Here is a 25,665-nt window from a genome sequence, read left to right on the forward strand (position 1 = left end):
AGACAAATAATAATGCCTTCAGCATAAAAGGACTGTTCCATTAGTTGAAATAATAGACTAGGAGTGGATTTGTCTGGACTTAGAGAACAGAGAGGTAGTCCCAGTCCCCAGGCAGGGATGTATGTGATTTACTTACTGTTTGTATTCCAGTGCTGTCATTTGCTGCACTCTAGGCTGACTATTAATAATTTATTATGCTTAGTTACCAATGCTTCCCCTAAGGTAGACACTTTACTACTGAGTTGTTCACCAGCACTGCTGAGCAGATGGTCTATCAATTGCCACAAGAATCACTTCTTCCTGTCTTTACTCCTAATTTTCTAAAGAAAACTTTACTCTTAGCTGCTGCTTCATTTCCTCCATCTTTTTTGCACTTGCAGTCAAAGACTTATTCAAGCAGGTCCCAAAGGTGTGGTTTCTTAATTCCCTGGGTCATTTTGAAATAAACCCCCAGCTGGTACCAATCACTGGGATGAATGTAGGTATGCTGGTTAGCTGCTATGACAACTATGTCTAATTAGCTGAGCTGGTATCTCCCTTTCGGAAAACCCACAGGAGGTGTTTTGTTTGAAGGTTTTACTTAGATGAGCTGGGAGTTCATCATTATTCACAAGTCCAGTGGTTGAAGACAGTTGATCTAGCTCAATAGCTTTAATTCAGAGGCAAAAGACAGCTTGTGTTTCAGGGGTGACACTACAATACTAGAGTTTTCCATTTGTCCCCCTCTATTTCCCTACAAAATAGGATTCCCTTTCCTGCTCACCTTGCCACAGCCCTCAGAAGATACATTTGAGGTCCTTTGCTACGACTGTTCATTTCCTTTGGATAGTTAGGCCACATCATATTTGGAAATGGTGACATAAATTAAACATCTCCTTCCCTCTGAGAGGAAACTCAGTAAAGCAGAACCAGGGACCTCATCCATAGGAATTTCCTGAAGGACTGTAAACGTCTGGATTGTACAGGTGGGAACGTGAGAGTTTCATGGTGCCAAGACTAGTACCTTCCTGGCCAATACAGAGCTCCTGGCATTGATGGCTACATCTGTCCTGCAGAATTCAATTATCTTTCTGAGTCTTGGCCTAAATACAGTTTGTGTTCTTCCATGCTTATCAACGCAGCTGAAGAAGTTTTTCTTATGTATGCTCTTCTCTTGTCTGTAAATCACTGGTGAATATCAAGGTAAGCTTCCTCAAACTGAAGGTTTTCTGTTTAAATACTAAAAGAGAATGTTTAGAAAGAGTTTTGTGAATCTCAAAGTGATGATGTCTGGCATATTCAGTGATAAAGTAGTTCTGGGCAATTTTTTGTAGCAATGCTTTGTTTGTTTTTATCTGGTGTTGGAGTGAGAAATTTTGGATTGTGTAATTTCTCTCCCACCCTCAGGTTCCCTCTTATGCTCTGCTATGTCTGTGGCCAAGCCATAAAGCCAGTCTTGGGACAGTAGTGCCCTCTTTGGTTGTGGGTTTTTTTTTTTTTTACAGTGTTCGGGAATGTTTGTTCCACTTCCTGAGGGATTTTCAGGGTGATTTGAACGAGTTTGGATTGTAACACAGTCCTTCTCCTGCAGACGCAATTCTTCCTTCACCCTGGGGTCAAAGCCCTTCCTCTGTCTGCTTCTGTCCAATGTCCCTTAATTATCCATACGTGTCAATTACCAAGGTAGCTTTTCTCCTTATTTCCTCCATTCTCTTCACCAGCAGCTCCCCTCTTAAATACCACTAGTCTGTTCTTGTAGCAAGCACCCCATAAATAAGCCAGAATAAAATATTACAGAACAGCTCTACATCTATCACATCTCCTATACAAAATTTTGAAATGTCCTTTATAGAAATTATTAGCAGCTCAGGAATCCAATAAAACCTGTAGATTTTTAGCCATTAATAACTTTAGGATTTTTTCCATTAAGTCTTAACATGAAATAATAATAATAATAATAAAAAAAATTTACAGGAGTTTTATTTCATTTTCTCCAACAGTTATGTTCTTCTCTCATATATAAAACATTCTGACAAAAACACACTTAATTTAATATATTCTCACACTGCCACCCAGCATTAGTTTATTGACTCTGAGCAATCTCAAACACTGTTGATAACTTCATGGGACCACTGCTGTGTGTGGATGAGTCAGCTTTCAATTTTCAAAGTAGCTTTACTTTTTCCTTGAACCCACACATTGTTTATGCAAAGGATAGCTCACTTTCTGAGGTTCTGAGGTAGCACCATTGCTACAAGAAAACCTAGCATCTTCAGTTACTGTTTACAGCCACCTGACCTAAATGGTTCTACAGGTACAACAGCTTTCTTTGCAGAACTTCATTGCAGGTTTTATTTGCTGATCCTCTGCAGTGAAGCTAGAATAGCCAGTCCAGTCTGAACTGCACCCCAGAACTGATTTTTATTTTCTGTATCGTGCTGATACTTGAGATTATCCAAGCCATTCCCTTTCTTCCCTTTTTATGGACCAGTAAATCCTTTTTGTTACACTGGAAATGTGCAGAGTTTAATTTTTGTTTTAATTAACTGCTGCCGGGAGAGTCCTTCCCTTTTTGAACCCAATCACTTTGTCAGCTTGGTTAGTCAAATTGCTGGTGAATCTCCTCCATAATCATGACTGTAGTTGCTTTATTAAGCATCTCTTTCTATCCTACATGCAGGTAGGGTTCAAAGGGTAGAAGAAGTGTGTGACCTAACAGTAATAAGTGGCCAAGAGAGCTCTCTTCAGATGGAGGAAGCTCTTAAATTGAAGTTTTCTATCACTTGAAAACGACTGAATCTCAGCATTTGCCTTGCTGTAAAAGGAAGAATTGATTGAAACTGATTATTGGTGTTGCTGCAATAACAGCCCCAGCTGTTGTTTAATGCTTAGATAGCTACACATACATCAATACTTTCATTGACTATTTTGCTATAGGCTTTCCTCTGCTTCCACCAAGGCCTGGACCTTTCACATCTCAGGTGTGTGTCCTCCCAGAACTAGCTTATCTGTTCCTTCTGATGTTCTGTCAGGAAATTCCATTCAGGAACTTTTCTGAGAAGTTTTGCTTTGGCGAGTTAGCATTTTCTAAAGTGAAAAATGTATCTGAAACATTTCCAAGTGACCGTGCAGCTGACTGAAATGAATTTCAGCTTTATCTGTGAACTTTCAATGTGTGTGAGGTTTTCTGTTTTGTTTTGGTGTTTTTTTTTCCAACCACCCGTTCTAGGCAGAAGCAAAGCCTCTGAAATAATGAAGATTGTTCAGGCAGTAACAGTACAGATGTCAAAGACACCCTTTGAAACCTCTCGAGGACTTCTGAAGAATTTGTAGTTGAGATGGGAAATGCACACCATGATCAACCTATTTAGCTGGCTGGAAAAATAGAATTTCTGTTTTATAAGGAATTTGGTATTTCTGAAACTATAGTAAAAAAGACGGTGACACTTGTCACTAAAGGGATGATGTCATTCAGCCAGCCAGCTGACTAGAAAAGTTGGATACATGTCTGGAGGATGGTTTGATTCTATCCAGAAACTGTTACTTGATGTAAAACATCCTTATGGAAAATGTTATTTTCAATTTAAAAGTCTACTGGGACACACTGCATTTTTGTATGGGTGGGACAATAACAGAAGGTCTTAATCTCAGGGACTGTTAACAATGGAAAATTCATTAGCAGTGTGGAGATACTACAAGATAGCCAAACTGGACATCCGTAAGTCAGTTGGCTTGGATTTCTATGGCGTGGTCTAGCTGCATTCCAGACCCAATCCTGGAATAGTGGGGCAGGAACATTTCAGTTCTGCAGATGTGTCTGAGCAGCCTGTGGGCTGACTGTGTATAGAGGTGTCAGTGAACCTTCTCCCTTGGACACCTGACACTTTTCTCTTTTGATTGACATAGCTCCATTGAAGCCAGCTTGAAAAGTGTTTGCACTTGAAACAAGTGGAGCAAATTCTAATTTGTCTGGAATGGGCCCTCCTGTTAAATGTTAAACTGACCTTTTCAAGAGAAATTTACTTGATAGCTCTAAGTGAAGCTCTGCTTTTAAGCTAAACCTGTCACTACAACATGATTAAATTCACTTAAATGTACATCAGTTGCACATATTATTAATGGAAATTGAAATTGGCCTAAATGGTAACCATAAATTTTAAAACACAGGGAGAAGGATGGAGATAGAAGGAACCACACATGATATAAAGGTTAAAGTGCCTTATTCACCCAGAGATTAGGTGGGCTAAATAGTGAACTTTATTCTGAAGCAGTGAAAAATTACTGAATACTATTTTGCATATCTACAGAATTGCACCAATTTTAATCCACTGAAGAAGGGAGATTCAGTGCATTTTTTGCAGGGGCTTGGTCTGTGGAGACCTAGAAGAATTGGTCACAGTTGTCTGGTCTTATTTCATCTGCAATTTGACCTTTAAGCAACAAATAATCATATTTCTGGCAGCCTGTTTGATAGATGGTGGAGGCACATATGTGCACAGATAGTGCTGAAAGTGGGTTCCTGAGCATACCTCTGCTACAGGAATGGCTGCCCCCACAGTTGAACTGCACATTTAAAATCTTTCACCCGTTCCTGCCTCCTTCCCTTGCCCACTATACAGAACAACAGTTCCAGTGCTTGGCTATTGTGATGACTGTTACTTAAGGTGTCTGTTCTAATTGGGCCCTAATACATCAAAATTAAATTGAAAACATCCCACTTGTGGACATTTATAAGTGACTTTCCATCAAGCAGGAAGACGGGACTTGGCAAGCATCTCCCAGACAAATATCCAGGGACTCATGAAGGTTCTTTTTGAAGGTGTTACCTTTATGTAGCTGTGTGAACTTCGTGATTCAAAGTGGAAATTTGAATCTTTTATAATTAATGTCTTGTTCTATCAGACTTGGCTTCCACACAGATGAAGCTTTCCAGCTGTTTTGGGACATAGACTTTTTCCATGTGGCACTAAATAATACTTCATACATATAGCCAGATAAGCACTTCTTTTGGCTAGGAGTTAAGTAGGCTGCATTGCCCACAACCTGGAAGTAAATACTAAGATCTTGTCCTTTCCAGTTGTGCTCTGACAGAAATAGAAGTGGGCACGTATAATGTATAGCCCCACCTGCCCACTATCCTGAAGGGGATGCCTATTGCAGCCTGATTGAATCCCTTGCACTAGTAGTTACATGACTGAGTTACTACACAACAGTAATATACCTGAAAGTGATGGTCTATGTTGGAGGCAGGATGTGGCATTACACAAATTTGGAAATTTACGTAGCTCTTGAGGTCACATGTGTGATTTGTGTATCAGTGAAGCTGAAATTTTCTGACTTTCTGAGCACACTGGAAGACAACACATTTTTTAAAGCAAGTGGTAGTGGCTGAGAATGATAGTAAGACGGTAGAAGGACTTCTTAGATACTTGGCTGAGTTCCTGTTGGTAGCATTATTTTAATGACTGGGTTGTTTAACTAATGTCTTTACACAGTCACAGCTTTAGAAGGACCTTTCTTATAATTTTAATTAGAAATAAATTAAGAACAGATGGCCTGGGGAGAGAAATCTTCTTGTCAAATTTAGTGGTGTTTTGTTTTTGTTTTTTAAAGGCACTTCGTTACTGTTTTTGTGTGTAATGGATGAATATGGCCCATCAGTAAGGATTTTAGTATCAAGGGATCATTTCAAGATGTTTCAATCTGCAGTCCTTTTCTCACAAACAGGAAATATAATTAATACAAGAAGCTTTTTCTGAAGCAAAGCAAAATGGTAACTTGATCTTGTGCAAGGTATTTTTTATATGGAATTTACAGACTAGTGTTAACCTTTTTTTATCATCTACCAATAGCATAAAAGCAAGATTCCATTTTCTATGTAGCTTGTACTGGTTGAAAGATGGCTTTCAAAATTAAAGAACTTAAAGAGCTGAGCTTGTTTCTAGACTATGAGCCTACAGTTCCTCTGCACTCAAATGCCAGTGCATCACTTTGCTAACAGGCTGTTTGAACACCTCACCTTGACCGCATCTTGCTTTATTCTTAATATGTAGCAGATGCTCCTGACCATTTTTTTTCTGCAGAGTGATGGGAGCATGCATTCTCCTCAGGCCTAGGAAATGATATTAATCTTCTGCTGTGTACTTTCATTTCATATCCTGTAAAAATCCATCTTCTGCTAGGGGAGTTGACCTAAGGTTAGATGTCAAAGTAACAAATTACTGTCACTTGCTGGATACCCCAAGAATAGCTATAAATAGCAAGCCTTATAACCCCACTGATCCTTGAGAATACATAGTGATAAATACGCTTCTGTGAACCAAGAGGAAAAAATAAAAGCTGTGTGGCTCTGGTTGATGCATATTACTTGTAACTGACACAAATGGTACAGCTGCATCATCATTCAAATGGTTTTGAAAATAAAGTAACACTTGTATTTACCATAATCCAAGTAATCCACTAGTACAGCTTTTAAATCCAACAAAACCAAATTATTTTTTTAGAATTTTAGGTCATGTGATAGAGTAACAGTCCAGCTAACAATTTAGCTTGTTCACTACTAGGACTCAAGAGAACTAATTGCAATGTTTTCAGTGGAACAATTTTCTGCTGGGAAGTGCAGCGTTAGTCAGATAAATCTTTTGCAATCTTTTAAAAATGAAATCTTGACAGAAAATGTTGGAATTATTTGAAACTGAAAGTGGGTTTAGTTTTGGTTTACTCCTTGTTTCATTTGACCTTTTTTCCTGTGGAGTGACAGCCAGACTGTATTATAAAACATTCAGTTGAATGGATAATAATAATGCTGGTACTAGTGGGATAAAATACTCTGAAATTATTATTATTCTTTTATACTTAAGCTCTTCCCCCCCCCCCCTTGTATTTTAATTCTATTGAGATTTTGGAAATAATCATAGTTTAAAATGGGGCAAAATAATTTTGTTAGAATTGCCTAAGGGATGGGAATTCCATCTTCCAACTAATTTTAATATAGATTAGTGCATGAAGCACTTTTTTAGCAGGTTTTAAAATGCTACTGTTTGAGAGTTACTCCATTATAACAACTAAGAGGCTTGGACAACAATTTTGAAGAGAATATCTTGGGCAGCCTGGATCTTTTAAGCTTTCTAGCTGTTGATTTGCCCTGGCAGGATGGAATGAAGATTGCATATTGTGTTGCAAATGCTCGGATGGTGCCAGCTAGAAAGCCTCTTCTGCAGGGCACACACTAAAAGCCAGAAAAAAGCTGCAACATTTTTATGACACAATAAAACTCCTTCTTGCTCTTAATTAGAGATGGGCAAAAGCAGTTTTCTGGATGTATAAGGTGACTATGAATGCTAACACAGCTCTGCTGAGCTAGTGTATCAAACCTTGTCGCTGAGCTCAGCCTGCTGTAGTGATGTTTTGCATGGCAACACCCACCTTTTCAACAAAGCTAAAATGACCTCAGTGTTATGCTGGGGTGGGGAGTATAGGACGTGTATGGTTGTCTCATCTCACTGATTAATGGAAAAGCTTCCTATTGTGCTGCCCTCAAGCTACAAAATCCATTAACCACCCCTTGGGGTGCCTGAAATTTATTCTGGCCATTACCATCAATTAGAAAGTTAATAGCGTAATGATTACTGGGCTACCGTCCTAGATGTTTGCGTGATTTACACCAGACTGGGGTGGAAATGGGAAGATGCAACACTCAAAGAGCCACTTAATAAGTGAGAATTTGGCATTAAGGGTGCAGTGATGTCAGTGTGCCCCATGTAAACGTACATCAAGAAGAATCATTAGTCATTCTCAATTCTTCTAATTAGAAGGCATTTTAATTTAAATGTAAAGAAGAAAAACTTTAATATCCGTCACAGCTAAGATGAAATTTATTTTTTTGTTGCTGATGGATTGTTAAACACTAAAGTTTGATCAGAAGTATGCTGAGGAGGTATGAGGAGGATCTGAAGAGATACTATGCAACGTGATACGTGTGTCACTAGAGCTGGTTAAGTTAGATATATCCACATTACTGTTTTGACTTTACATGATTTTACTTTTTATTCTTGACTTTATTCCTTCTTTAAGTTAATCCCTGCTTAAAGCAAATGACTACAGATAAAAAGCAGCCAAGATTAATTAATAAAGTGAGGAAGAGGAGGCTAGGGAAAGCATAAAGTCACAAGCAGAAAGGCCTGTAGCAGATCGTAGTGTATCAGGGACATTGATCAGTTCAGTGTTGAAAGACCTGGGCTGCTCAGTGGGATACAGTAGTTTTAAATAAAAATTCTATGTTCTGTGTTATAAAAAGTCCACAGGAAAAATTCCCCAAGACTTTCCGATGTGATAACCTGTGAGAGTAAATGTGATACAGCAGCAGATAGGCACCTGGAAGTGCTTTAATACAAAGGAATGGTCACTCTGACCTCGGAGTCAGAGGGGAAGGGAGCACCTATAGCCATTCAGAGTGTCACTGCAGGAGAGACACATGTATGAATGAGGGCAAGGTCTGTCTCTTTGCTGCATGGAAAGGACACAGGATTCACTGTGATTATATGTTGCAATTGCTCTTCAAAATGGAGATGTAAAACTTCCCTCAAAATGTGTCAGTCTTTGTGAGCTAGCAAATAGTTCCTATGGCATGTCAAAAGTCAATGAGAAACTTTAGTACTTGGTTCTAAAACCATAAAAAAAAAAAAAAAAAAGTTTTCAGTTTAAGTGGTGAAAGCCTAGAAAGATCAGCAGAAAGAAAAAATGCAAAAATCAACAATTCCACAGCAGAGTTTACAAACTGGCTTAAAACGTTGCATACAGGAATACAAATGTGCTTCAGAACTACCAGGTCAGGTATTTTTCACATTCAGACATGGAAGATCATGTTTAATGTCTTAACTATTTCTTTATTCGAAAACTTGTTCATTGAAAGGCTTTTGTAAGAGCAGCCTGTGAGTTCACAATCTGTGTTCTGAAAGACTTCTATCCAAAGATCTGCTCATGTAGAGATTAGTATGATAACAACTGGCATGTCTTGTGCTCAACTGGCCAGTCCCTTTGGAGAAAAGCCAGGTGGCAAATACAGTTAGGCAGGAGGTTGGAACAGATGATCTAATAGTTGTTGCTGTTTCTTTCTTAAAATACCTGTCTTCTGCCAGGGATGAATTAATGTGCATAAGGAGAAACAGGCTAGAAGCCTCCTTCACATTGTTCCTGGTCAGGACAGGCTGCCCTGCCCTGCTCTGCTGCTCCCAAACTACATTACAGATGTCTCTGGTCCTGCCTCTCAGGGCTGGCTGCCACTTGGACAGCAGTTAGAGCAGCAAATTAAACCGAGGAGGAAGGAAATTGAGGACATGATACACAGATAATCTTCTCATGGTGGGGGAAGCAGTCGTATTAATATGTGAAAACCAGGAATAACTGGTGGAAAAAGAAAAAAATAGTGAATGGTGCCAATTAAAGTGATTGCTCCTTAATTTGTGTTATGACAAGGAACTTCATGTCTTTCCTATGTTAAGCTTATATCTTTCATGGGAAGAAAGCATCCCAATAGGCAGGATACACGGTGTAAGGGAACTTAGTCTGCATGTAATGCTTTTCTTTTTTTCTTATGGAGTTTTCCAGAAAGATCTTGTAGCAAAAAAAACCTTAACCAAACAAACAACTAGTTGATTCTATAAGTCTTCAGCAGTTTATGCAAAATAAGTACAGACAACCTTAAATTTGTAACATAGGAGAGTAAACAGCTACTTGCTAGGGAATTTATTCTATATATTCAAACTGACAGTCCTCTGAATTTCAGTCTGTGCTTCTTTAGAAAGAAGAAAATTTCCATAGGGTTCGTGTTAGTGGTTGATTCAGAATGCCTATTATAATTGTGAAATATTGGTAGGAATGGATTGTGATATATTCATGACAGTAGGTGGACTAATGGAATTCAGTGACTTTATTTAAAATGTGCAGGAGTTTATTACAGTACTGTAATAGAAATGTCATTTACCCTGACAGGAGGAGAGGGAAAAGCCCTGTCAATGAATAATAATGAAGTTATTTAAATGTCAGCTTTCTTGCAAATAGTTTGCAAAATATAAATTATTCTACGTGTTTCTAGTTTTGTTTTAATTTAGTACTCAGGGAAGTCAGAGCTTCAGTCCCACAGTTATGGTATTTTTTATGCAGTCAAATGAACTCATAATAATTAAAATGTTTATCTTCTTGGATGTTTGCAGAAATCATTCTGTTTTACTGAAAAACTAGGGAGTGTGATTCTGAACAGCGACATTTTCGGATGGATTTATTGGCAGCAATTACAATTAAAATGGTGGGACATGTTTGAAGTTCAGAATTTAGTCTAAATATTCTGTTTCTGTATTTTTATTTTTTTTTACTAAGTACCATCTGCATTTCAGTAACATAAATCCACAGTGTCCTAACATATTTATTTTTTCCACATTTAATTAGACTTGCACATACTTGAAATCTCTCTGCAGACCTTCATATTTCAGAGTGATCTGGACTTATTTTGACTTAACCTGTCACTGTAACTTTACCAAGTCAAATCAAGCCAAAATGAAACAATTTATTCAGAGATTTAAATTAATTTGATGGAACATGTATAAACACCCTCCCTCCCCAAAAGAATGTGAAAAACCATTGCAACATGCATGTCTACAGAAGAGCTAATAAAACAGAGCTTACTGTTCATATGGTTGTTTCCGTAGCTGTTGCTTTTCAGCAGATGGTTCAGAAGGTAGAGAGTTTAATTTTTGTGTTTTCAGTTCTGCAGGTCCTGGATTTAGCCCTTTCAGATGATCAACCCAGGTTTTTCTTGCTCTGCTCATGTTACACAGATGCACAGAGTTTTCTCTGCAGAGCTTCAGAAGCAGCCTACCACACAAAGTGTGGAAGATGTTGGTTGATACATCTATTTCCGTTCAGATAACAGGGATTGAATTGTACACTGTCATTGCTGCCTACACTCAGCTGAGGTGCATCTGGCTTTTGCAAAACTTCCAGTTTAGGCTGACTTCCTAGATTACCAAATGGCCGTTATATTTTCATGGCTTAGGAGTCTCATGCTGCTTTATACACCCGTTTAATAAGACACATTAAGAGCTTGTTATCGAGGCTGCTAATGAATGCCTGCTTGTATATACATATATTTATAAAAAGAATAAAATGACGGCAGGTTGGCAATACCCCTGGTTTAGATGCCATGTTTCATTCAATACAATTCTTTTGTCCCACTGCTCTGTGCGTGTCTCTCAGTTTCTTTGTGTCAAAGCACTTATAGGTGCCTATCTGTTGTTGTGTAACATTTACCTCCCTGTTAACACTAATTGTAAAATGGTGTAAGAAAAACAACTTGTAACTGGTCAGGTAGAAGAATTGGCTATTGCTAATTTAGCACATGATAATGAGTGTGAGGTCTTCTAGTAGCTCATTGTTCGCTTGTATATTTGTGCATCTGCAAAAAATGATGGGTTTTTTTAAGCTTCCAAATCTTTCAGTTGCTTTTATAGATGTTGCCAGAAGTGTATACTTCCATCTGTATGTGACTTTACCTGTAAATACAGCTATGAATGCAAAACAATTGGCTAGAGATTTGAAATAAGAAATGGCTGGCAATTCTGGTTAAGATTGCCATTTGCATGAGGCTTTCAACATCTGTTTGCCTGTGCTGTGGCAGGAGGACTGTCTGCTTTTCTTTAACGATTTCAAAGCCAGTTTTGTGTGTCAGGTTTTCTTCATTCCTATAACCTTTTGAAAGCTTGCATTTTGAACTAATTGTCACTGGTATAAAGAAGAGCTGCGTTACTTCATTAATATATATCTGCCTAATTCAGCAAGCCAGATTTAGTCCTTACATTCTTTACATGTCTTTTTAAACCCAAACTTCACAAAGGATAGATTTTTGGTTTTTTTTTAGACTACAACAGAAAAATTGTTTTCTGAGAAAGCTGGGTGGTGAGGTGGATGGGGTAGCTGAAGTAAACCAGCAATCCTTGGCAGGGCTGTGGTTCAGCATCCTGCTCCCGTCAACATCCAGGCTCCCATCACCTGAATGTTGGAACCTCTCTGAAATAGTCAGTAACATAAATAACCATAACAGTATCTTCCTTCTCTGAGGAAATAGCTCAGTTAGTTTATACGTGCTTCTGAGAGAGATGACCTTATAAAGGGAAAGATCAATCAGTAGATGAGAATTTGCCGTTCATGTTGTAGACAACAAAGGTCATATATGCTCACAGGAATGCCTATGTTCATTGGGGAGTGGGAGGGAAAGAAAATTCTATGGTCGTAGACCATAGGTCAGTTGTTATATGACCAGGACAGATACATGTAAATGTTTTAATGAAGTTCCTGAATAGAAAGGTTCAACTTTAATGCAAATCCTCATTTTAGTGCGAATACAAACCCAAGCTGCTACCTTCTTGTTTTATTAATGTACTGATTGCAAAATCTGAAATCCCACAAGCTGTAGTTTGAATGATCCAGAATGATCCAGAAGTCTCCACACCCTTAAAAAGAAAATACTAAAATAAAATAAAATTGAAAAGGTAGGCATTAAGTGAATAGCTTTGTCAATTTAGCCACTCTTTCCCAGACAGGAGAGAGCCTGGAAATAACAAGTGCCTAGGGTTTACTTTAGAAGGACTGGGTTTGGAATGATTAGCAGAAAGGAAAATGTATGTTATTGCTTGCAGGTGAAGTTCTGTATGGACCCATTTGTAAATCTGCATCTCATCTTTAAAATGTATTACCTGCAAGGATAGGTTATATTTTTAAATGTCTCTGTTACCTAGATACATGTAACTTTTCTACAATTTGTGGATACCAACTGAACTGGTTTGGGTCAATTATCTAAATCTCCAGGATATTAGGACATAATTCAGGAAAGCATGAGCTGCATAATGAACAAAACCTCTGCTGATAATTGTTCTTGGTTCCAGTCACATGTTAGATGTAGATGTCACAGGAACTCTGCATGATTTTGTTTGTTCACTTCTTTTGTTCTTCCCCAAGACATGTAGTCACTGTCTCTATGTGCAGCCCTCATATCAGAAATATATGATTTTCTCTACTAAATAGTGGCTCTTAAAGCAAGAGTAAAGCACATGTCCATACTCTCTGCTAGTCCATGTGAAAAAAAAAGACTGAACTGTGCACCTTGTAGGTGTAATGCTAAAGGTTTCCAGAAGGATATCAGCGGTTGTCACAGAAAACTGGACTCCAATTTCACTGAACAATCAATTGGAGCAGCTACATTGGCACATGCTAAGATTCTTATCTTAAAAAGTAGAGGAAGCTTGAAGTATACAATTAATTGATAACTTTAGTCTCTCGCTGTCTGCTATTTGGCATTTCTGAGAATCATTATCTTCTTTTATATTCAGAATTTACCATTTCTTATTACACATGTTTATTTTAAAATGCTTGGGAAGGTGCTGGTTTAATTTTTCTTAATCTAATTTAAATGCAAATTATAAGCACTCATGTGATGCTGTGTGTATATAATTAGGTGCCATTATATACTACATGAATCATTCAAAAACCTCTAGAGAGCCATTCTGCAATGTAAACGATGACTTATACTGAAAAGCTGCCAAGTCACTTGTGGTTGTGTGATTAAGTATTTGTACTTATGAAATCTCTCTTTGAATTGTAGGTCAACAGATTATGGGACAACGTATGAGAAACTGAATGATAAAGTTGGCCTGAAGACTATTTTGAGCTACTTGTATGTTTGTCCAACAAACAAACGTAAGGTAGGTGATAATGTGGTTGGCTCATTTCGACTCTATCATGCAATTTTTGCCTCGGTGATCTATCCCAGTTTTCTCCCTATCTGTTACTATTTAAATGGCTGGAAACTATCTCTTTCTGTTTCCCGCCTCTTGAAAAAACATGTAGCTTTAGCAAAATATAATCCATCTTGTGTCACTGTCATTACCTACCAGTGTACTTCAGGGAATATACATTACCAGAAGATAGTCATTAAATAGATAGGCATAATAGTTGTCTTGTGTTTAATTGTTTGCTTACCTTCTAGATGGTGATTTTGTTGTTTGAAAGTGAGAGAAACTCATTAAAATGACAGAAATGCATCTACAGTGGCCAGATTGTATGTAACATTATTTGTCTTTCAAGTGCTCCCAATAGTGAACCGAACAGAATTTGACAAATTCCTACAGAGAAAATGCCTTTCAAAGCCCAGAAGGCTTTAATCATGCAAGCACCCTACTGACTAACAATTTACTAAGAATTTATAACTCTGACATGTTCATAAAAAGAATCTGATGCTACCTGTGAGATACATATTTGACAAAATGTTTGTGAGTTGAACGTATGTAATAGGAAGTGACAAAGCACAGTTCTTAATGATGAAGGAAGACTTGAGGTATCACATATGTTAGCATATGGATATGCTAGTATACAATATCATGTTTAAAGACTGCCTTCGCATGCTGTTTAAAAAAAGGTCTAACTCCTGTATTTGGTGATAGGCAATTATTACTACTGATGTTTTAATGTGGAAACTAAAAAGTAGGTTAAACCATCTTGAAATTATTAGCAGTTTCATTTCAGATTGCCTCCTATGTTGGTCCAGAAAAAAAAAAAAAAAAAAAAAAAAAGGCAGTGGTGACACCATTGTCCTCTTGACTTACTAGCTGCGTGGCTGGAATGCCCAACTCCAGCTCTTTCTTCTACCAGAGGGAAATACGAACCTGCTGGAGTAGTTTTCTCTCCTTGCTTTCTGTCTTAGTGGATAATATGAGTTATTCCAGGCAAGACTGAATTGCATCAGCAGAAAGTGCTAGTGAAGTCTCCCCTCTGAAGGAGGCTTTGTATATTTAGGCAGCTGAGGTCACTCTAATGCTGTTTTCATTATATTGAATAATTTATGTATTCTTTAAGACAGTGTGGAAGGAAGAGGGAGCTGTCCTAACTAGAGAGGACAATGCTTAGCTTTGTTCTCTTGTAGTTCATGTTCAACTCTATGTTTGAAAGAAACAGGTACTTCTAGGCATGAGTCATTTGACCCATTGAGAAATTAGTCCTAGTATGATACAAATCATGCCCTAATGCCACCTGTTTTTTTTCTAGTTGACTGATAGCGAAAGTCTTTACCACCAGTTGAAGTGTAGGCATGTGTCAGGGTATACTTGATCCCACCCTCTTCTCCTCCACTTGAGACTGTGAACAATGTTCTGTTCATAATCAAGATATCTTTGACTGATATTGAAGGACTTTCTTGCTTCCACTGGTAAAACAGTGTTTGCAAGCACTGGAAGATACAGCTAGAGTGGAGGTTTAGGATCGTACATTCTACTTCCTTGCTACAGGCACCCATCTCATAGGGTCTAACAAGACAGCTATCAAGTCCTCTATTAATGACATTCAGATTAATGGATTGTAGCTGTGGAGTTCCAGTCCTTACCTATTCTGATAAATTTAGGTTTGCGGGAAGACTCAGAAAAAAAGAAGTTGGCTACCACTTATCTTTGTAATGCCACCTGATTGATTCTTTATACCTGCTTACATTGCTATGATTGTACAAGACAAAGAAAGGTGTAGGGATGGAGAGAAAAATGATCTTAAACCAAAAAAGTGTGTGTTGAAGTCTCCTGATAGAAGTCAGGACTGGGATTAAATGGTCTCAAATTAGGAGACAGATGTCATTTTATTGCAGCTGACCCCTGAAGAAGATATGAAGATTGTCACTAGAAGCTAAAGAATGAAATTATCAGATCATTCAAATGTCCTTCAGGTTTGAGGTTTGAAAGGTTTGTTTCCTGACACAGAAATTGTGGTGTGGAGGGTATATATATCATCATGCCTGATGTTTGTTGTAGTGTTCTCTAGAATTAAGAAGGATTTTAGCTGGGTAAAATCTGCATGATCTTTTAACTATTGTGCAGAGAAACCTAAGTAGAAACAAAGTGTTTTGCAAGCATGTTAAGCTAGTGTAAGTCCAGACTGGCTCTGAAAATCCTTCACCACCTCTGCTGCACCTTCCCACTCCATCCCTCACCCTGCCACCCTTGATTGTGTAGCCATCTGGTGAGCTGGATCAAGAACTAATCTGCCTCAAAGCTAATCCCCTTTCCAGCTCAAAAAAACAAATAGATGAAAGGAAAAAGCTTTCAGGTGGAATGGTGGAGCTGCCTATTCTGGCAGTAAACTGCACTGAAGTTGGCCTATAATCAATATGGGACGGTGCCAGAGGCTGCAACACCTGGGATGAAAGGACAGATATAAAGGTCTAAGATTGAATTTTCCAAAACTTATTTCAGCAGGAGCAGAATTAGGTCTGCAGGGAGAACTTTTGGAGACCCTATTATGCTATTTTTATAGAACATGAAGCTTTTCCTCCAATGAAAGTTCAACTTTAAGCACCTAGCTAGTCCCCCATGATTAAGAGGGCATGAGGACCAGAGTGGAGAGATATTATACTTCTACACTAAAAATATTTTTGCAGTGGAAGTGAAGATACTAGAGCTCAGAGTCTTTATCATACCTACTATAGAATGGAAGCAGAAGGAAACATTCACAAATTTTGCCTCCAAGAACATATTGAGCAAAAATCTATGGATCCCGAGGTCTGATTCCTGTGTCCCCCACCCCCCATTCTTCCCTCCCACACCTTCCCACCCCTCCACAAAATTCTTATGACACTAAGAGAAACTCTCGATACCATAAAAATTGCATCTAATGTAGGCTGAGTGGGTAGCTGCAGACATTTTATTTTAAATGTAGGACTCCATTACTCTAAAATCCATGAATTTGGATTGAATATGGTTTGTGTGAAGGGTTTATACACTGATGCAGTTGATACTGGGCAAACGTGAACAGTGTGTTTTCCCTAAATATTTGTTGTATGTGGTAAGTGATCTTTTTGACTGCTCCTGCAGCATTCAGTGTTCTTGGTTCTGCAAGGCATTCCTTGGCAGAGAGAAAAGTCTTCTTTAGTAGTGGAAAATGAATTATGCATTTTTTATCTTGAAGCTATTGGAGGAGAAACCTTGCTATGACAGTGATTCATTAGTGTGGCCAGCAGGTACTCAATATACTGAAGCTTATTTCATAAGAAATGAAAAAAACAAAACAAAACAAACACATCCTTTTAGCACATACTTAACTGTTAGGAATAGTCCCATTGAAATGGTGAATGTTGAACTTTACTGGCTTGAGACTGATTTCTTCTAATGAAAAAACTAAGTGCATCCTTTATGTTGTCTTGTCTGTTCCTTGCAAAGCAGAACAGTTGGAATAATGAGCTGTAGAATGCATATAATTGGATTTAGTAAAATAATTAATAGATTTGTTCATGAATTTGTGATGATTTTCACATTCTGGAAAAGAACAAACAGTAACACGTGTTGAATAAATTGTTATAATTTGTTTGCTCTTCTCCATCTAGAATAAAAATATATATCTATAAATAAACAGGATTTGCAGAGCTCCCCACAGTCTCTGAATGCCAGTTTCTTTCTAAGAGCCTTTGACTTCCAATTCTTGTCTCTTTATTGAACAAAATTAAATCCTTTAAGCAGACATTGCAGGCAGTGTCTTATTACAAAAAGGTGCTTTGAAAATAAAAATTAGAACAAATTCAACCATTATTTACAATTTAAACTGATGACTTCTTGCTGTTGCTTGGTATTTTTCTGAATTACAGTATTTTCTTAAATAAATTACAGAGAATGGTGAGTAACATAATGAAGTTTAAGCCCTGGCAATAAGAGAAGTGGAGGCCCTGGTTTTTCACTAATCTCTCTGTTCATGGAATTAGTGTACTACCTGGTCGTATGACTGATGACAATGATCAGAGGCGAAAAAAGTTATAACACATGGATCTTGCCAAACACACAGAGCCTGTCTGAGTATTTGTCAACAAGTGTTCAGAACAGAGAATCCCCAATGTGCAATAAATCCCCAAGCTTAGGAAAGTCAACATTGATTTATTTGTTAGGTGCATAAAGACTTTTGTTGGGGGAAAGTAAATTATTTAAATGCTTCTACATGAAGAAAAATGTTTGGGAATAATGCACTGGTGGTTTAAAAACTAAACTAAGATAGAAATCCAAGTCGATATCTTGAAAATACGTTTTTGCAAAAGTTTGTCATTCACTTTCCTAAACACCCACATACACTAAGTTTTATGGTCTTTCTTTATAAAAGCCTTTCAGATGGGTTGCTTTTAAGCATTTCACGGAAGATCATAACCTATATAAATAAAAAATGAACTAATGGTAGTGGTGACTCTACAATTGGTTTAACTAGAGGTTTTCGTTGACTCACAAAGTGCTGCTGCCTAATTTAGACACTGTATCGTTGTACACAACACAGTGTTCTTTGCAAAGCGCCTGTTTGTGCAGACCATTCCTTCTTTGTGCTTTCAAACCTCTCATATCTGTGTTTCTCCGGTTAATTAATACAATACTGCGTGATAATATCTGCCAGCAACTTTTATGTTACTTATAGGATTAGTGCATCTGTGGGTTTGAATTTTTTTAAGGTTTTTTGTTTTCTCTCCCACTGTCTTTCTGTAGGCTTGCCTTGAGTTTTACCTTTATCCCTCCAACTGTTCAGATTTAAATTGTTGTACAGTACAGTGTCCTCTATTCTTTCTCTCTAAAGGATTATAGATGCCTTTCTCTTTTATTTAGTGGTCACCATTACCAGCTTTCTCACAGTGTGTTAAGCATGATACTGTTGTGTGTGTTCCTCCAAGATAACAGATATTTATTGTAAATATAATTGTGTGGGTTTCAATGCTGGCTAGATCTCTAACTACTTCAAATTAATTTCTATTAATGAGTTTTAAATGAAAGGAAATGAAAGAAATGGTGGTCCAGCCTTGTCCTCTTTCTAGCATTGAGTAGTGGCGGTAGAGAGAGTATTTGAAATATATTTCCGTCAGTTCAGACTGAAGATTTACCCTTTCTAGCTGAAATAGGAATGATCGAGTGCTACTTTGTGTCCTGTGGTATTAGAGGAGCTCATTTGCTTCAGGAGTTTCTGGTTTTGGAATGTAAACTGCCCAGTTGTATTAAGGGTAAGACCCAGAACTGTGTACTTTGCAATGGCTTTTGCATCTGCTCTTCCTGAGAGGTGGGGAAAATGCCCATAGAGATGAACAATTTCACCTGAGATTGCAGTTTATCTTGAAGCTGCTACCCTTTGTCACTGAAATCAGATTGGGAAGACTTGTAAAAATCCTTTTTCTGACCTGTCTCACCATGGAAGGTTTCAAGAAGTTGGATGTGATGTCAGGTATCAGTTTTTTCACTCACAGAAAAAGTCATTTCCAATAGTGTCCTTGTAGGCATCTATAAATCTTAGTGTGAAGTGTATCAGTTTATATTAGAGATGTTAGAACTCAGCACAGCTCTAAGCACACCTCAGTGCAGACTGAGCCCAGATCCTGTGGCTGTCATGGGATGGCATTGTTAGCAAATTAGGCACAGTAGGACACCCAGGGTCTACGGTTGATCAGTCATGCCAATAGCCCAAAGTGGTATTGTAGTCTGTTCTTGCAGAGGTAAAATATATTATTCTGTTCCTGTTCTCTTTTCATTTGGGAGGAAAGTCCTTGTTAGCTGTAGGCTGTGAGTGCAGCCTTCAAAAAGACAGGCATATGGGACCAAAAAGGCATTTTTGTTGGTGCTGGTGTTGTGAGTTTTTCTGGAGAGGGGTTTGTTTGGTGGGGTTTTGGTGGGGTTTTGTTGTTTGTTTGCTTGGTTGGTTGTTTTTTTGTTGGGTTTGTTTATTTTTTTTAAACTAAGTAGTACCCAGCAGATTTCAAAAAGGTATTTAATGAAATTATTTTCTTACTTTTTGAAAGGGAGGAACCACCTTTAACTGAAGTGTTTTGCAGATAAAAATGTAGTGAAACAAATTAACTCGAAGGAAAACCTGTTTTAATTAAACCCTTTATAATTAGAAAGGTCTATGAAGAAGCCCCCAGATTTGTTTTAAATGTCTCCTATGCTGTGACCACAGGTAATGATTCTTCATAGTCTTATCTTTTACTTCAGATAGAATATTTTGGAGTGAGGAAGCCAAGAGAATGTGAGGTAGGATTCATCCACTGGTTTTGCTAATCAGATAGGTAGCTTGGGGTAGATACCACTGCACGTCTTTTCTGCAATGGTCTTTCAGTAAGACAATATAGGGCTTTGTCCTCACTTTTCTTTAAATTCAGTGGCCTACATCTGTTTCAGTGAGCAGTTTCGGCCTAAGATTTCACTTGATCAAAAAAGAATTGAAAAACTAAACCTACAAGGATCAGAATTATCTTGGACTGCAGGGGGCCTTCAGTGGACTGAAAGAGGAGGATGGAGCCAGGCTTTTTTCAGTGATGTCTAGTGATAGGACAAGGGGCAAATGGGTGCAAACGGGTGCAAACTGGAGCATAGGAGGTTCCATGTAAACATCAGAAAAAACTTCCTTACTGTGAGAGTGACAGAGCACTGGGACAGGCTGCCCAGAGAGGCTGTGGAGTCTCCTTCACTGGAGACATTCAAAACCCGCCTGGACGCCTTCCTGTGTGATGTGCTCTGGGTGACCCTGCTCTGGCAGGGGGGTTGAACTAGATGATCTTTTCGAGGTCACTTCCAATCCCTAAGATTCTGTGATTCTGATAAAACTATACACATGTAAACAGTTCACTACCCACAGGAAGGGGGATGTCTCACCCCTCAAATTAAGAAATTTTTAATTTTCTGCACTTCAGCAATAATGATGGAATAAGTCTACCCCATCCCTCATATACTGCTATTACAAGCAGTGGTGACTAGAATGTCTTATATCCTATATCCTCATATCCTGTAGTATTATGTATTCTTCTAGTTTTCACTTCTGCTTGTATTATCTTTAGATTCAAGACTAATGCTTCTACTTGTGCACCAGGTAATCAAATATAGACTCAATTTCCATTTCAGAAGGCTGCCTATTCTGCCTCCCACCACATATGAAAGCAAAGATAAAGCCTTTTTTTTTTTTTTTTTACTTAGTTTAGAAGGGTAAATCTTTCCTCCTACCTTTTGGATATGAACTAACACAGATGCAGTTCGGTAGAGTTTCACTCAAGTCAAGACCTGTAAAGTGGCAGTGATTGAAGAGCTGGTGCTGTGGTGTTAGTCTCTAATATTGAATTAACGGGAAACCAATAATTAACAAGCATTTAGTCCATGTTAACAAAGTGAAGGCAGAGCCTTATCTTTCAAAGTGAACATTTTGACTTTCGAGGTGTCAGCATTCACTACCAAACTTTTTGGTTCATGGCTATAGTATATGACAGCTCTCACAATAGCCATTACAGGCAAAGCCCTTGCCATTATTCAACATTCATATCTCTTCTTGGATGTGAAGTGAAATCAAAGAGCCTATTTATTCCACTGCTGCTCTCATAAGGCTATCAAAAATAGTGGCAGTTTTGACATCTTCCCACTCAAAGTAGTACTACAGTATGCTGTTGTGTGCCATCACAGAAGTCTCCAAGGGCACACTGAGGATTAAAACTAATGATAGGGAAGTATGAGCCATAGAATTAACCTTTAGAGCTGAGATTCCCTCAGGCTGAGGAGGGTTTCAAAGATGTTCTTTCCACTCTGACCGCTATTTTCTACAAACTGGACAGTTAAAATTTATGCAAGGTAATCTCTTGTTTAATGTCCTTTAATTTTTTTAATCACTTTTTAATTCGTCAATGATTTACCAAATATCCTGGAACACAGGATATCCCTTTTGGTAAGGGAGGAAATATGTCAGCAGCCTAGACACCAGAGGAATGATGTGTTTTTAGTTCCAGGCTAAATACAGATCGCTGGGATTGATGGTGGTGGAAGAATGTGTCTAGTGACACAGCAAACCTGTTTTACTGTCAAACTTGTAGCTTCAGCCATTTCCACAAGACAGGTTGTTTAAACTAGGAAAAAAGCCAGTTGCCATAATATTGATTTTTTTTTTTTTAATTATTTTAATTTTTCTGTCAAACTAGCCCCAAGCAGTTGAAAGTCAACTTGTTCAGTGTCCCAAAAAGTTGGACTAAAAATATTTTCAGCAGGGTTGTTTTCAGGTTTTGAGCCATTACAGGCACATACCTAAATCTCACTTTTATGTCATTTTACTTCTGTGTTGTGGTAGGAACATAATTCTTTGATAATGACATGTGGAAATTATCTGGTTACTATATGACTTGAGAAGTTGACTTTGAAGGGAAAAATAGCATGATACTGCAGCATAACCAAATGATAGCTGATTCGTTGGGCTTTGGAACTGATAACATAAACCAATAACAAATGTATGAATATTGACCACAGGAGCTCTGAACTCAACCCACCCCTGCCAGGCCTGCAAAAGTCATATGTAGTACTTGCTAATTAGCAGGTAGTGTAATCTGTAGGGTTCCGTCTAGCAGCAGATTGCAATTGCTCACTCCTTCTGTAGTCCTGATATGTTATTATGAAGAAATGAATGACTAAATGACAGGATATTTGAGTGTTATACCTTCTGTCTAGCTGTACTTGGAGTACAAGGAGAAGAAAGTGAAAGAAATAAGAAAAGTACTGTTAATTATGAAACTTCTGATTGGTAAATGCAGAGAAAGGGGAGTGATAGCAAAAATTAATGGGTATAGTGTAGTGCTAAGAAAATGCAGAATTTGACTTGTATGCAGATAGCATGAAAATTAGAGACCAACAGGTGTTGACTCATAACAGCTTATTGTGGAAGCAACCAAGCTTCTTGGAGAAAATGGAAATAATTCTATGTCTGGTATGGAAAAGATACTGCAAAAACTGCAGGTGAGCTTTCTCCTTTTAGTGCCTAAATAAAAGGTTTAGGTTTCTTGCTGCAGGGACAGAAAGAAGTTGACCAGACCGTGCTAAATATTTAGGACACACTAGAACCTTTATAATGTATTTATATACATTTGCTAAGAAGGATGTGTGAGGATTTGGTAGTAAATTTTGACTGTGGCCAACTGTTCCTGTATATTTGGGAGCTGATACATTGTTCTGTTGCTTTTTCTTAAACTGTCAGTGCAGTGAAAAGACTGGAGGTGGTGGAATATTCTCAAAAGATAAGAAATGTTTAAATTCAAATCTTATTTGACAAAAAAGACTCACATTTACAAGGTGTTCTATTGCATATGGAATGCTATGAATAATGAAATTTGCTATTTAGAGAAAAAAAATTATATTGTTTGAAAGCACTTATTCCTATTCAAGCCACCATGTATGTATGTATATATTTATTTATTTATTTTCTGCTGTGGTCATCCAAGGCTTTTCTGTCTTGAAGAGATTAAAGTTGAATTGACAACCTTTAGGGGGTGAAAACCTAAAATAATTTTGTTTTGAAAAGTTTCCACTTTTAAATTATTGAGATTTACCAAGATAAATCCTACTGAAAAAAATGGAACTTAATATTGATACTTAAATTACATTCTTAATCACTTTGCTGATTCTTGTTAGAAGTCTGCCCTTAACAATTTCAAAACAGAAAAACATTGAATTATCTTCTGCACATATGTATATAGGTCTCTGTAGACCTCTGTGTAAAAATAAAACCTCTTCACAGTCTCAATTTCCATGTACTTAATTCCTTTGTCAGAGAAAATAAGGAGGATTAGAAAGGAATTCAGCAGACAGCAAATGGCAGTGGAAAAAAAAAAAAAAAGAGGACAGAATTATTTTAGAAGTTTAAGTAATTTACAGTAGCTGAGCAATTTAGATGTAGCAAGAACTTTCAGACCTTAGTTCCTTGGGGGGACACTCTTCAGGAATATGCACAAAGAAACATGAGAATAACTGTGATCTGGCCCTTGCATCCCAAGTCCCCTATGTGCAGGAATTCTCAGGGTTTTGTCTCTCCTGCTGAATAATGAGATGCTTATGTACTTGTATGAATTTTTTTTTTCAGCACACACAGACGAAAGAAACAGATACATTTGCTGTGAATCTGAACAGTTAACAACAGAAACTGCCTCAGTTTTTCATGACTAATCTTGCTCCAAGGTTAGCAAGTGTATGTTCGGCAGACAAGATTAAAAAAAAAAATAAAAATCGCCTTTGCCTGTTCTAGGGCTCCTTTGCACAGCAAATTGCACAAAGTTGGAACTTTTTTTTTTTTTTTTTTTTTTTCAGCCAGAATAGGTTTTAGAGCATGGGAGGACTTAACCTTGAGGTTGCTGGTCTCTCTTTGTTTGCTCATAGGTTCAACACTTTCTGTGAACTCTCCTCACCTCTTGACCTTGTTGTCTACTCTGGATGTAGCTTTCTGGTGAACATGGTCCACTAGAAGTAGTTCCTTAATAATAGGCATGGCAATAGGTTTACAGCTGCTTCTGGACATTATGCAGGACTGAGAACTTAATCTCACATTACTGTGACTCATCTTTCTGCATAAAACCTAAGCTGCTTCTGTCCTATTTCTAAATTAAGAACTTTAGAAGTAGAGGGTTTTTTTGTCCATCTTTGAACAGGATTTGTTCTTTGGGTTCTGATGCACAACTTGTCTCTCATTTATTACTATTACTAATGGTAAATAATTAATACAATAGCATAACAAACCTGTGAGACAGCAATTGGTTCTTAGTTTTTGGCACTTAGGGAGGAAATACAAACATATTCATATGTGCCCCCTAATGTAATGGTTTTTAGCTCCCAGAAGGTAAAGAACAATTGCAGATGAACCAAAGACAAGCAGACAGTATCAAGTGGGGGAAGAGAATGTAACAGTTTCTCTGCCTACATCTTAAGATCCTCAGTCATTTATAGATTCTCTGTTAATAGGTACTTGAGAAGAAATATTGTCAGTTCTAGTTTATGAATGAGATCAAATATACATTTTGCTGGTCAGAATATAATCAGCTGCAAAGACAGGAACACAGGATTTGGGGTGAAAGCCTAGCCACAAAATAATTTCTCCTAATTCATGTAAGTCTGGAAGATCTGATCTCTTTTATGCTGTTTCTTCCTGGCAGGAAATCCCAAACTGCATCCCATCCATGCAAGTTTGAACCCTTCATTTTTCTTGCTAAAAAAAAGAAAATCTTTTCACCACCAACAAAAAAAGAAAACAACAATAACAAGGAAAACCACAAAAAAACCCAGAACACAAAAAAACCAAAACAACAAAACTGCCTGGGAAAAGAGTAGCATGAGGCCATTGCAGAGGGATAGAGGGAGCTTCAGGCAGTCCAGCTTCAGCGGGCAAAGCTCACAAAGCATCTGCTGCCCCAGACCCCTGTGTTTCTAACACCAGCATGCACTGCAATATTCTTTTTTTTACCTTGAAATTAAATTTCTCCCACACCTTTTGAAATATGTCTGGTATTTCGAACCTTGGTGCTGAGAGCTGTCTTCCAGGTCATGTCCCTAGTTAAAGTGTTTCACCATTCTTTTTATAATACCTCTACCAGCAGAACTCTTCCATATGTTCCAGAATGCCAAACCTTTCCTTTTGCTAACATTTCAAGTGTGTTGCTGACATTTACAAGCTCTCACAGGAGCATTCAGTCACTTACCACCAGAGACTCTCATTGTTTCAAGGAGACTGACCTTTCCCCTTGGGCATCAATTAAAATCTATTACTTTTATTCCCATGGTGCTTGCTGTAATTGGAACTCTGGCTCTTTGCCAGGTAGAACTTGTTGAGTCTTCGTCTCCTTTCCTTCATTACTGAAACTTT

The 25,665-nt window shown here is 37.9% G+C and overlaps 1 protein-coding gene across 3 annotated transcripts in view; it reads left to right on the forward strand.

Moving 5' to 3' along the window:
- Window positions 1-25,665, forward strand: part of SORCS1 (sortilin related VPS10 domain containing receptor 1) — a 275,819-nt gene that overhangs the window by 99,358 nt on the left and 150,796 nt on the right. For all 3 annotated transcript variants that reach the window (XM_051619103.1, XM_051619104.1, XM_051619105.1), the window contains exon 3: window positions 13,631-13,730. In XM_051619103.1, coding sequence (XP_051475063.1) covers window positions 13,631-13,730 — 100 coding nt within the window. The remainder of the gene's footprint in view (window positions 1-13,630; window positions 13,731-25,665) is intronic.

This window comes from Apus apus, chromosome 4, assembly GCF_020740795.1.
Source record: "Apus apus isolate bApuApu2 chromosome 4, bApuApu2.pri.cur, whole genome shotgun sequence".
Taxonomy (NCBI): Eukaryota; Metazoa; Chordata; class Aves; order Apodiformes; family Apodidae; genus Apus; species Apus apus.